This window comes from Sprattus sprattus (genome assembly GCF_963457725.1).
Source record: "Sprattus sprattus genome assembly, chromosome: 3".
In the NCBI taxonomy this organism is placed as follows: Eukaryota; Metazoa; Chordata; class Actinopteri; order Clupeiformes; family Clupeidae; genus Sprattus; species Sprattus sprattus.
Genome location: NC_137922.1, coordinates 31,509,985 through 31,523,914, shown reverse-complemented (window position 1 = coordinate 31,523,914; position 13,930 = coordinate 31,509,985). Strand labels below are relative to the sequence as shown.

The 13,930-nt window shown below is 46.8% G+C and overlaps 1 protein-coding gene across 7 annotated transcripts in view; it reads right to left on the bottom strand.

Annotated features, from left to right (window-relative positions):
* dock1 (dedicator of cytokinesis 1) overlaps window positions 1-13,930 on the bottom strand; it is a 219,349-nt gene that overhangs the window by 141,811 nt on the left and 63,608 nt on the right. For all 7 annotated transcript variants that reach the window (XR_013968570.1, XM_080834740.1, XM_080834744.1 and 4 more), the window contains exons 23-25: window positions 13,519-13,627; window positions 8,690-8,760; window positions 1,405-1,511 (exon numbers count right to left, since the gene is read on the bottom strand). Coding sequence is in view for 6 of the 7 variants with exons in the window: in XM_080834740.1 (XP_080690866.1) it covers window positions 1,405-1,511; window positions 8,690-8,760; window positions 13,519-13,627 (287 nt within the window). In the remaining variant the exon portion in view is untranslated. The remainder of the gene's footprint in view (window positions 1-1,404; window positions 1,512-8,689; window positions 8,761-13,518; window positions 13,628-13,930) is intronic.

Here is a 13,930-nt window from a genome sequence, read left to right as displayed (position 1 = left end):
CCAATAAATAAAAATACAGGCGCTAATAAATAACTAAAGGAGCGCCGCTGAACAGCTCATTTATCTTTAAACACGGGCAATGGGCTTCCAAACTACTTTCAAAACCTCCACGGCACACCGTCTCCCCACAGCCCAACATGACTGAACTCACACTGGGGACGTGAGCCGGGCATAGGGGAGCGTGGGTGGCACAGGGGCAGGACGGAGGGCATTAGTGCAGGGCACAAGCAGAGGGCATTAGCGCCGTGCCATAGAAGAGCGCAGCAGGGGAGGACGTATCTGCGAGGAGAGAAAGCTCTCCCATTGAGCAACCTCTTTGCTTGTCACGGGCCCCACGGGGCAGCCCCACTGTGTAATTGCTCATTTAAGATCAATGGTAATGATCTTTGTGGGAGCGCCGGCTCGTTGAGCGGAATAAAACGATATTCCGAACAGGCCTTGGAGTGGGAAAGCTGACAGCAGCAGCAGCAGGCCGCTTTAAGAGCGGAGGAGGTGTACTTATGTAAACAGTAGCTTCCACTGACTGACTTTTACACCCAATCTATTTTCTGTCCACCCATGTCTAATGACATGGCATTGAAACTACTTTAGTAAATTCGCAAATACATATGTATAGTGCACACAGTATGCATTCAATTTATTCATCTCCAGTGGTTCTCACGTACCACTGAGTTTAGGATTTTGAGCATGAGAGAGCCTGAGTGTGCATGTGTGTATATATGTGCCTGTGGGAGGGAAGGAGGGAGGGAGGGAGGGAGGGAGGGAGAGAGCCCTGCCAATCAACTGTGCCATCAGTCTTGCCTTAGAAAGCATATGTGGGGTGAGTCATGCCCACAGCAAAGCTCTCGGCCCGCCTCAGTGGGCACATGCTAATCTGTGTGGCACAGACCTACGCCAGGCATGCCATGTTGCCCTTCTCTAGCAGTGCCAATTCTCTTGGCCCTTGTCTTCTGAAGCAGCTAGCAGTCGGACAAACCCTCTAGCTCTGTGGCATTTACCAGAAAAGCCCACCAGCATCAGTGACAGAGAGGATGAGAGAGAGAGAGAGGGAGAGAGAGAGAGAGAGAGAGGGAGAGAGACGGGGGAAGGGAGAGGCTTCAGGTGAAGATAGGAAGAAATGCAGAAAGACAACAGACAAAAAAGAAAAAATGATAGACACGCCGGACAGACAGACAGACAGACAGACAGACAGACCACTCCTTGGAGCAGACTGTTAACAGGATTAAGACGGCAGGAGCGGAGAGAGATAGGCCACTGATAAGCAGACACATGCTCCACACAGATACAAGGGATTAGCGCTGCATCCTCATCCACCATTCCTATGCACCTTTACGACGTGGTTGTGAGGGAGACCTAGGGAAGAGTGTGTATGGCTCTGGGTCTGTGTGGAAGTGTGGAACATACCATGCTGCGTGAAGAGGTCACTGTCAACAATGTCGATCATGCAGTTCAGCTTCTGCTTCACAAGGCGTCCTGGAGGGACCTTCAGGATGAACTCTGTAAACAGTTTACTGAGAGAGAAAAAGAGAGAGAGAGAGACAGAGAGAGAGAGAGAGAGAGAGAGAGAGAGAGAGAGAGAGAGAGAGAGAGAAAGGAAGAGAAACAGAAAGATCAGCATCACACAAGCAACACAAAAATGAAAAAAAAGGAAAATAACAATTGACCAGTAGATCATCTGAAAATCCCACAAAGCACAATGCACTCCACACAACCCCTGCAGTGCCACTACCTCTGGATGACAACCACCACATTGTGTGTCTCTGTGTGTGTGTGTGTGTGTGTGTGTGTGTGTGTGTGTGTGTGTGTGTGTGTGTGTGTGTGTGTGTGTGTGTGTGTGTGTGTGTGTGTGTGTGTGTGAGTGTGTTTGCTAGGGATTCACAAAAACAGGGCCAGCCGAGGTGAGTGGCGCAGCATGAGGGCCCACTGTTCGAGCGTGCGGCAGGCGGGCAGGCACATACGCCAGGGGCAGCACAGGGCTGGCGTGTTGTGTGTGGGGCGCTTGGCACAAGATGAGAGGCTCTGGAGATGGCCTGCATTCATCAACAGCTAACACTGCCTGTGGGCGCTGCCAGCGCCCCGAGAGCCTCCCCCTGCCTGACTGGCATGACTGCCCGACCGCATGTGTGTTCCCCTAAGAGCCTCTGCCTCCCCCTGCCTAACTGGCATGACTGCCCGACCCAAGCGCATGTGTGTGCCCCCAGCTCCTGTCTCTGACCAGTCCAGAAGAACAGAAGCAGAGACAGAGAGAATGTAAGACAGAGGGAAAGTGAGACAGAAGGAAAGAGAGATGCTGGAGGGAAGGGAGGATGAACAGCCTGACAGCTGAGAGGAGGAGAGGTCACCTATCCACCACTGGGTATCGGTATCGGTGTCGGTGACCATAAAAAAAAAAAAAAAATGTTATGTTTATGTATATAGGTAGTGTATTATGAGTGCACGTTGCTATTAGTAGCGATTAGCATGCTAAGCGGAGATTTAGTTATGTCCTGATGTTGATTCGCTCTAATAAAGAGAGTTCATCCTGTTAAGATTTCGACTGGATGAGCTATGAATGAGATTCATGTTGCCTTGTGTAATGTCCACAATTATATGTATCGAGTAATATTAGTTGTGTAATTGTTATCGTGTAGCAATAACTCATGTTAAAGTAATTCAGTGCAGTGCTAATTAGTCCTCATTCTCATTGCAGACACTCACATATGTAGGATCACATGCATCGTCATGTAATGGAAATTGATGAATGCACATTAAAGGGAGATAAAGAATACTGCTTTGTTAATCGTGGGTCTTTTAACAGACTAGAACCAGCAAATACATTAACAGGTCACCATGCTGAGCCTCTACAATATATAGTAAAAGTTGGCGCTAGCGGATACATGATTTCTAACTAATATGAACACTAGCGCTAGTTAGAACGTACATTATTTGTGATTATTTTTAGCCTATGTTATGAATTGATAGTGATGACTAGACATGATGTCAAGTAGCAAATGAGCAAAAAATGCAACAAGATCTCATGTCATGCACTCCTCATTTCTCCCTCTCGCACGTGTGGCCACACACATACACAGAGTTACCAGTTTCGCGCTGTTTTTTTATATCGGTATCGGATCGGTATCGGCCGATACTAAACCTCAGATATCGGTATCGGTATCGGTATCGGAGGTGAAAAAAGTGGATCGGTGCATCCCTATTACTCACCCCATGCATGTGTGTCTGTACTCTTGAGTGCGGTTTTGTGATCATATGGAAGAAATAGAAAGAGAGTGTGTGTGTGTGTGTGTGTGTGTGTGTGTGTGTGTGTGTGTGTGTGTGTGTGTGTGTGTGTGTGTGTGTGTGTGAGAAGCGAAATGAGCACAGATATATATATGGAGTGCAGTGAGAGATGTTTGGGGGACTGAACCATGAGAGATGGACAGACTGTGATTGAGACGAGGGCAGAAGGACCAGGTGAGCAGGTGCACTCAGAGGGGAAAACAAAGCACACAGGCATGAAGCAGATCCCCCTCTGCCAGCACACACTGATGCCTGTGCTTGTGTGTGTGTGTGTGTGTGTGTGTGTGTGTGTGTGTGTGGTGTGCAGATCCCCCTCTGTCTGCATACACTGATGCCTGTGCTTGACCCCCCAGCAGAGAGGGAGAGGAGGAGGAGGAGGAGGAGGAGAGGGAGAGGAGAAGAGCAAGGGAGAGAAAGAGAGAGAGTGAGATAGAGAGAGAGAGAGAGAAGAGAGAGAGAGGAGAAAGAGAGAAGTGAGAGAGAGGAGATAGGACAGAGAGAGAGAGGAGAGAGGGTGTGGGGAACAGAATAAAATCTGTGTCAAGTGACGATCATGGTATCATCAATACTGAATTAAATAAGAAATGGCCTCCAAATAATGTATAGATGTGTGTGTGTGTGTGTGTGTGTGTGTGTGTGTGTGTGTGTGTGTGTGTGTGTGTGTGTGTGTGTGTGCGGTTGTGTGTGTGTGGGGGTGTGTGTGTGTATGTGTGTATGCGCGTCTGACTGTTAGAGTTGATGAAGCCCATCGCTCAATGTCAGCACACTTTCCCTTGTGTCTACAAACACTAAATGACAAATTGTGTACCTGATAGCCACTTACATTACAATTACAGTGACAGAGAGGCAAGCACCGGCAGTCTGGCCATACATCTGGACACTACATTAGAACGCATCCATATGGAGAGAACTACAGAAGCATATCACCCCTATAGCCTATCAAAACGAGCCCCCAACAGGAGATGAAATACATGAACACTTGACATGGTGTCAGCTGGAGGAGAGGGGATGGACCAGCAGACGATACAGGCACACAGCGCTCATTCCCTACTCTGCATCTTCATGGAAGATGGTTCAGGATTTTAAGATGCTATACCGCTGTGGCATACTATTCATAGTGTATTGATCTCATATTACTTCATGAGAGGACAGCTTTACGTTCGTAAAATCATGACATAAATGAGTGAGTGAGTGAGTTCAGTTTTTTTTCTTCCCCTCCCTTTCTGTTTTAATGAGCGTATGACTTCAGAAGATCTATATTAATATATTGTAGTTAGCTTGAATTGTGTGATTGCATTCTATTTTTTTTTTAACACAATTTCGAGATAAAAAAAAACACAGTTTCTGGGAGATGCAGGGGGTTCCTTGTCTTTTAGTTGCACCTTGGACATGAAACGGAGAAAAGCTCCTGGTGCTTGTGGTCTAGCAGATTTGAGTGTTGGCCCCTGGTGCTTGTGGTCTAGCAGATTTGAGTGTTGGCCCCTGGGGCCCCTGGGCAAACAGCATAACTGAGAGTTAATGAGGAGCCCTGACCTTCAGTCCCATTCTGATGCCCAGGGAGGCTAAACTGATCGCAAGTCAGACGGTGTGGCAAAATACATTTGAGAGCTTAGTGGGTGAGTAAATGGGCATGTTTGACTTGCACGCATGTGTGTGTGTGTGTGTGTGTGTGTGTGTGTGTGTGTGTGTGTGTGTGTGTGTGTGTGTGTGTGTGTGTGTGTGTGTCTCCCCCTGCAGCTGCCTCGTGAGAGCCAGGCCAAAAAACACCTCTGTGCCAGCAGAATACACATGGCACATCAGCCCAGTCCAAAGACTGCCAGGAGCCACACAGCAGCATCCTGGGGCAGGGGGAGTGAGGGGCCCAGGAGCCACACAGCAGCATCCTAAGGCAAGGGGAGAGAGAGAGAGAGAGAGAGAGGAAGAGGGAGAGAGAGATGGAGAGAGAGAGGGGGGGGGGGGGGCAGGAGCCACACAGCAGCATCCTGAGGCAGGGGGAGTGAGAGGCAGAGGGAACACTGGGGCAGTGCAGAAACAGAGGGGGGGGGGGGGGGGGCAGATACAAAGAACTAAAGAGGAAGATGGACTGACTGAGGAAGAGGAGTATACAGAGAGACTGCGAGGGAGAGGGGGAGCCACAGGGAGCACCGCACAGCAGCGAGGCAAAGGGATTCACACTCCATCACGCAACACGCCGCAACGACCTTCACATAGCGAGGGTCATTCCCTCCTCTCAGGCTGCAGCTCTCTCCATCAGAGCACAGAAACCACTCGCACCCAGAGAGCACCAGCCCCACCACTGCAGCTCTCTCCATCAGAGCACAGAAACCACTCGCACCCAGAGAGCACCAGCCCCAGCACCCCCACCGCCGCCGCTGCTGCTCCAGTGCATCGTAGCACAGTGCTGATCATGATCAGATACTGTTTGGAGCCTGCATCCTCCCTCCCTGGCCTCTCTACCAGGCCCCATCAGCACAGCACCAGCCTGCCCTTCAGGGACACTGATCACTGAGGGGGGAATCACAATGGTGGCATGTTCCCTTCTGCTATTTGCAACTCTAAACCAACAGTGTTCAAAATGTTTTCTTTGAACATGCAGCACCATTAGTGGCATGATAGAAAGCTTCAGGGAGAGCGAGCCCAGGTCTTTTGGTATGCAGGGTTAGACAGAAACACACAACACAAGATAAGCAGGGACTGCTATTTGACGGCGACAAAATGCACTGCATGCCGCCGTTGTTCCATCTCCCTGCGTGGCTCTGAATAATCACTGCCTCCATCTCTAAGCGAGAGGATTTCCTGTTTATCCAGGCAGCTCCTGGTGGGAATCTGTGCGAGAGAGACGTGCCGTCTCAACACAGAGCCGCTGCATTCTTACTGCGTGAACATGCGCCACTGTTTGCTCTTTAATGCGATTTCCATGGTAATGCATGCGCTTACATGCGAGACCTGGGAGGGGGAAGCAGGGGCGCAAGAGACATTTCCATGGAAAAAGCCTAGAAAATCTCCCATCAGGTGCCACTCTGTGCATTAGGGAGTTTCCACCTTAAGCCAAAATATGAATTAATGTTTGTTTACAGAGGTATGGGACTGCATATGTTTAATTCATATATGTTCAGAGAGGTCTGTCTCTGCATATGTTGCTTAAGAAACAGGGAGTGCAGTGTCATATCACTTTTTCACACCCCTTCTCTCTCTCCCATTCACACAATGCAGAAGAAGAGGGAGTGAGAAAAACAGTGATAATGTCCTGATCCTCTGCATACAGGGCGGCTTCTTTCTCTGCTGAAGTGGAGATAACGGTATGATAATGGCATTCACGCCAGCACGGCACAGCCAGCTCACCAGACAAGGCTAAAGAGCCCCGCAGCCATGTTACCTAGGCAACTTGATCATGTTAAACCAACCTCAAATCCTACCACACACACACACACACCCTCCACACACCCATACCTCACTTTGCCCCGAACCCTCTGCTGTTCCTCCAGAGAATCTTAAGAGGGCGAGAGCCGGAAGCACACCCCCTCAGGTGAGAACCTGCCATAATTAGTTGAGCCCACCATGCCGTGGGAACACACTATCCAATCAGATATTTATAGCCTGTCCAGCCCTAATGCTAATCACTTCAGGGGAGAAATAAATAAATGAACAAACAAACAAGAGACAGAGAATTTACATGTGAAGGCTAATTTCACAAGGGCACTTGGCTCAACCTCCCGGGGAGCATGTTCTTCTGCCACCTCCTGTGAAGGAGTATAAATACTCCTGTTCTCAAATTCACACTGCAGGTAATGGGAGGTGTTGGTCTTTAATTCAGTGGAGTCGTGGGGTGAACCTGAGCAGAAATTAGTAGTCTGCATTTAATTTCCCTTCTGACAACCTTGACATTACAGGGAAAACCTGTTCAAGTATCCATGTCTTACACAAGCTGAACGTTTCAGCATTTGCGTATCATGCTTTAAACATGGTCACATATATTCATAGGCCATCTTGTAAAAACACTTCAAAGAGATATTCCAAAACACTCCTCTGCCATCAAATGGAGTGTTTATTTCTGTTTATTTGTTTATATGGGATACTGTACTGTTGTATGTCTTTCATGTACAGTAGTTCCAACCAAATTGCCTGTGGGAAATGACCAAAGTCTGAACTAAGCTGAACAGTAATTCCCATGATGACTACAATGTAGGAGTTTGATCACAGTTGACTAAAAGCAAACTCCTTAAGAAGACACAGCCAACTCTCTCTCACTCAGCTGGGGCTGCAGAGAGTAGCCCAGTAGAGCAGAAAAGATTAGACAATAGCATGCATATTCATACAGTCTGATGTTGTGGAACATCACAAGATTCTCCCTTTAATAAGCGCCACTGTTTGCTCCTCTCACACGCTCTTCTACAACCCCGCCCCCACTTTTATTGCAGTCAATACAGATCAGTGGCAGGAGAACATCTGAGGATAAAAACAAAGCAATCTGACCATTGCTTTGCCTACGTCCGTGGTTAGGTGAATAAAGATACACGGCATGTTTTAATGGCAAACTATAATCATACAGGGCTATGATTCCATATATGATTTTTAAAGTATAGCATAGTAGTATATCACTAAGTGGAACTCTAAAGAATTGTCTTTCCTCACATGTTAGTGTGTTTACAGCCTAGACTTGCTCCTGACACCACCTGGCAAATAAATGCATCTTCCCAGAAACAGATTGTTATTCACATTATGCATATAATGTAAATGTTTTAAATAGGTCTATTATTTTAAAATGAAATCAGGTCCTTTATGCACTATCCATGCAGTGCAATCATGTTCTGCAAAACAATGTCACCACAACATTAAATAATAAATAACAAGATCTGATGCTTATCTTTTAATCGACATGAACCCTTAATGGACGATTTTAGCGCAATCATGGATATTCTTTTGATTCAAGCTTTTTAAATTTTACCTTGGTTTGCTCAAAATTCCCAGGAATGAGCAACAGTGTTCTGGATATTAACTGGTGTTTATAGGGTTAAAACCTGTAATTGTATTTGAATCAGTCTGCAACTGAAGAAGCATTCACAGAGATGGGCGTAGTTTTATTTAATACAGTGAGTTTTAAATGTTTTATTTAAATGTTTTGCATCTGTATTTTTTCAAATAGGAAAAGAGACCCTGTTTTCACATTTTATTTTGATCACAGTCTTAATAAAAGTGCTTGTGACAACTCACCTGGCTTTGACTTACAACTGAACATTTAGCCCACTTTGTAGAAAATACCAACATATATATTGTGTATCAGTATTCAGCCTAAAAATACGGGGATATGATTTTTGGTCCATGTTGCCCAGCCCTTATTCATTGGTCTGAAAAATCTACAAATCATACAAAACATAAACACTTCAACCACTGAAAGCCTGAAGGCCAAACCAACCTCAGCTCCTTAGGATCAAACACCAGCTTGACATCATTGACGATGGTTGGGATGTACTTCAAGGCAGCACCCTTGAGGAGAGAATACACAGACATGATTATTGAGCTCAAGAGCTTTCAAACAGCTCACATGACGCAAGCCAAGAGACACAGCATCAGCAGTAGACCACATTGGAACTGTGTTACCATGGAAAATAACTAATACCCCTAGTCTAGAAAACTCAACAAGAAAACCTTCACATTCTTGTGGATTGTCTGAAACTGAATGAGTTTCAAAGCATGTTTACAAGGAGTTCAGAATTGGGTCATCCATAAAGACTGTATGAAGATGGGGAGAGCAGTCTTACAAATGAAAAATCCTCTTTCAGATATTAGTCCATTTCCAGAGCTCTGGTGATCAGTAACTAAGAGCTAATGCTCATGAGTAACTCAGGGCATTGCTAGGTCACACACACAACTGACACACTCACACACACACACCACACTGGCAGAACGGTTATTATGAATGGCCGTCAACGTTTCTGTGCCCACGGACACTTGTGACTGACTGGCACCAGAGCGAGTAGAGTGACTGACATTTCAATCCTTCAGCCTCAGCAGCTTTGGCCGTCTGTGGCCATAATGAAGTCGTCAAAGCGCCGGCTGTCTGATTAAAGAGCATCCTTTATTAAGAGCAGAGCAGCGCGGCGTTTAAGGCCATGGGATGCAGAGGGATATGGAGAGGATGACACGGCAGATGGCGGAGGGATTCCGAACTGCTCCGCTGCGTCACAGCTACTCTCCACCACGCCAAGCATCTCTTTACAGACCTCCATTACGGCAACAGTTATAACAATAGACTGTTTAGAGTGTGCATGTGTGTGTGTGTGTGTGTGTGTGTGTGTGTGTGTGTACACAAACTGTTATTAGTATTTCAATTACTATGCACGTCTATTGTAATTAGTGAGTGTGCAGAGGAAGGCGGCCTTCCACACAGCCCTGATTAGTGCACGGTATTTAAAGAATGACTGCTTGGGGAAAGGTGGCGGCTGCATATTTGCAGCTGTAATGGCTTTTCCAAGGCTGGGTTCACCTCCCATCCTGATGCACTTCATTAGGCCGTTAGTAGCTCTCTAATTGAAGTAATGCGCTGAAACACTAGCAGGGCAGGGGGCACCCTCTACCCAAAAACAACCAAACTTGTGGAGGGAACTCAGAGAATCCCCATTGGAGGGTGGCAGGGCCAACTCAGCCATGGCAAATGGAGGTTTCCATTTGGAGAGGGAGGATTTGGTTGATATTTGCATAGTTAAACTACACAATTTTACAAGGCAAGAATCGCTTGTCTCTTCTTGGGTTTTTATTGATTTAACTATAAAATTAAATGAGCCTTAAATGCTTAAATGCCTGTTTTATCTTCATCTCTTTACGGTGTCTATACACACACACACACACACACACACACACACACACACACACACACACACACACACACACACACACACACACACACACACACACACACACACACAAAGACACAAAGACATATAGACACACAGACACACACAAGGGTGGGCATTTTTAACAATCAAACATTATGGCTCAGAACTGACTGCCTCTCAGTGACTGAGAGACTGACCATGAGAGATGCAGAGCACATCTCGCAGCCAAAGCAGGTACAACAACAACAACAACAAGAAAGAAATTAGTCTCGCCTCACACCCGGGGTGTTGGCACAAGCGTGTCGATCTGACTTTGAGCTGCCGGCTTTGAGCTCACTCGTTATTCAAGTTATTTGGTGGGGAGGAGGGCAGTGGCGTTCAGACACATCAGTCACGGAGGCACGGTGATTTCTCACCGGCACGCCAGCCACTTCTCCAGCCTACTTTGGGGTTGAATAACAAGCCCCCTTTAGTAGCTCGCCCTCCCTGTAATGGGGATTTCTCAGTGTTTATGCCAATCTAAGGGGGGAAGAAAGAGAGAGAGAGGAGGAGAGAGAGAGAGAGAAAAAGAGAGGAAATAGAGAGGGAGAGGAAAGAGAGAGAGGGGGGGGGGGAGGAGAGAGAGAGAGGAGGAGAGAGAGAGAGAGAGCGGGAGAGAGAGAGAGCGGCTCTAACGCCCACTCAGAGCGCCCCGTGGAACGGTACATTTGGGTCTGATACACTGAGGCATGGGAAATGCGATTAGAATTCGCCAAGCGTGTCTCCCTTGAGGAGAGCCTCTTATTGGTGCGCTTTTTTTCCCCACCTCGGTCCGAGAACATCATTAACACCCACTGACAGTTGAAAGGAAGACTAAAACGGAAAATGGTAAACGCAAAAGGATATTAATACCTACATAAGCATTAGAAAACATGCTGCTGCATGACTGTAAAGGCCAAAGGAATGCAAGCCACATGTAGCCTTCTTAATCATATGAAATAATATACTTTGTTGGAGGATTTATGGAGCCAAATATAATGTAAAAGGTGTTTCGACTGATGCCCAAGAACGTTGTCATATGTGCCATTTGTGGAGTGGCTGCGCAGCTCTCAAGAGAGACTCTGATCAATACCATCCAATCACAGGAGTGAAATAAATCAAGAGTTGGTGTGATCCTCTGGAGAAAACCTCTTATGAATATGGCTTCCTCCGTAGCCAGAGATTTCACTTGTGAACAATCCAAATCAGTGTGCTGAGAATCTTAATGTGCCTCAGACCTTTTCAAGGTTAGAACAGTGATCTAATCCCTGCAGGGAGGCTGGGATGGCCTTTTTCTGCCTTTGACAAATGTTTGATTTGTGGCTTTTCACAAAGCGCCTGTTTTACATCTTGATTATTAAAGCAGGGAGATACACGCCGCCAGCTTCTGGCAAATCACAGTCCCCCCCCTTTCTCCCTTAAACACAGGACATGCACCCCCAAACACACACACACACACACACAGACACACACCACATGCTGTGACAAACATGCAGCAGCACAAAAACATGTTCACACATGTACACACACACACACACATTTGAATGCACACACAAATACACACACACGTGCACACACCACATGCTGGGACAAACATGCAGGAGCACACATATACACACACACACACACACACACACACACACACACACACACACACACACACACACACACACACACACCAGATGTTTTGCAGGATGTTGTATGGTGATATGGCATGACATCCCAGCTGTCGGCAGCCAAACATGGGGGGTGTGTGCATGTGTGTGTATGTTTAGCCTGGCAGAAGTGAATCGTTTTACCCTTGGAAGGCAGAATGTTAGAAGTCACCGTCATTTTATGGGTACACCCATTCCACATGTAGACAAACTTGGTGGAAGAGTGATGCAGAGACGAGTGAGAAGGGTGCAGGAGCAGAGCTCCAGAGGACTGGAGGAGGAGTAAAGGAGGAGTGGAGGAGAAGTGGAGGAGAAGAGGAGGAGTGGAGGAGGAGTGGAGGAGAAGAGGAGGAGAAGTGGAGGAGTGAAAGAGAGGAGGAGGAGTGGAGAGACAAAGGGCAGTCAGAAATACCTTGAGGAGAAGCTAGAAGAGAGGAGCCCAGAGGAGGTGCCCTCAGTCACAGAGGAGGAAGCAAGGTCAGAGTGAAGAAGAGAAAACAAACAAACACACACAAACACACACATGTTCAGACAGAAGGAAGAACACACACGTACACACAGCCACACTTAAACAGTAGACACAAAGTGAAAAGCACACACAAACACACAGAGAAACATTTCCAGTGCCGTTAAAAAGAACAAAACAATCAAATGTGCATACACAAGATATTCATCTAGAGCAGAACAAGACACATAACTACACCTAGACATGCAAGTGGCAAGAATGCAAACACACACGCGCACAAACTGTATGACACATTTAAGTATGCCCAAACTGTATGACACAATTAAGTATGCCCAAACTGTAAGACACAGTTAAGTATGCACACACACACACGCACACAGGTAGTCAAACACATGCACACACGTGTGACTTCTAAATAGAAGCAGGGAGAGTGAAAGAAAACAGAAGAGGACAGAAGAAAGATGGTTTGTTCATTTAATAGAGTAAAGCAACAGGGAATAAATAGAAACGTTCTGAAAGGGGGAGACTTTAAAAACAAACCGAGAGCTAACCACACCTAGGTCGTTTATTACATCCAACAACTGACTCAGATCTGATGGAGGAGAGAAGCCCCACTGTAACCATGTGGCCTTCTGTCCAACAGACGTGATCCACAGAATCCATTAAGAGGCATCAGACAGACAACGTGAGGAATGTGAGCTCACACAGCACATACAGTTCCCATGGAAATAATACATTCACATAATGCAGGGAGAGAGGAACCAAGTGAAGCCCGCCCTTGTGAGGTCTCAGTGTTCCAGCATTGATACTCGACCTAAAGGACATACTGTACAGTGTTCTCCATAGCTGGACATGAAGAGGGTGGACCTACAGGACATACTGTACAGTGTTCTCCATAGCTGGACATGAAGAGAGTGGACCTACAGGACATACTGTACAGTGTTCTACATAGCTGGACATGAAGAGGGTGGACCTACAGGACATACTGTACAGTGTTCTCCATAGCTGGACATGAAGAGAGTGGACCTACAGGACATACTGTACAGTGTTCTCCATAGCTGGACATGAAGAGGGTGGACCTAAAGGACATACTGTGTTCTCCATAGCTGGACATGAAGAGAGTGGACCTACAGGACATACTGTACAGTGTTCTCCATAGCTGGACATGAAGAGGGTGGACCTAAAGGACATACTGTGTTCTCCATAGCTGGACATGAAGAGGGTGGAAGGCTGTGTGTACCCCATTGTGCCGTTTGACCACTGGACTCACCTTGACCATGCTGGTGTTCTCTGCACTGCTGTTCATCATGTTGTTGAAGGAGGTGAAGAGGTCCCTCAGGGACTCCATGAAGTCTGCCTCCCCCTTGTTCTCATACAGCCTACAGGGGAGGAAGAGGAAGAGGGGAGTAGATTCATCACAAACCAGAACACACCATCAAGAGCCCTGCTGTTCCCACAGACCACGCACAAACACACACACTAGGCAATACCTGCTGTTTCCAAAGACCACGCACAAACACACACACTAGGCAATACTGCCAGATGGCCGACTCTCCATCACACACACACCTCATCCAACCTAAGCATCAGCCAACATCATACTCACACACAGACAGACACACACACAAAGCCTGCCCCAAATTTGTTCCCTATGCTAATTCAGGCATATAGAAACAGTGGCA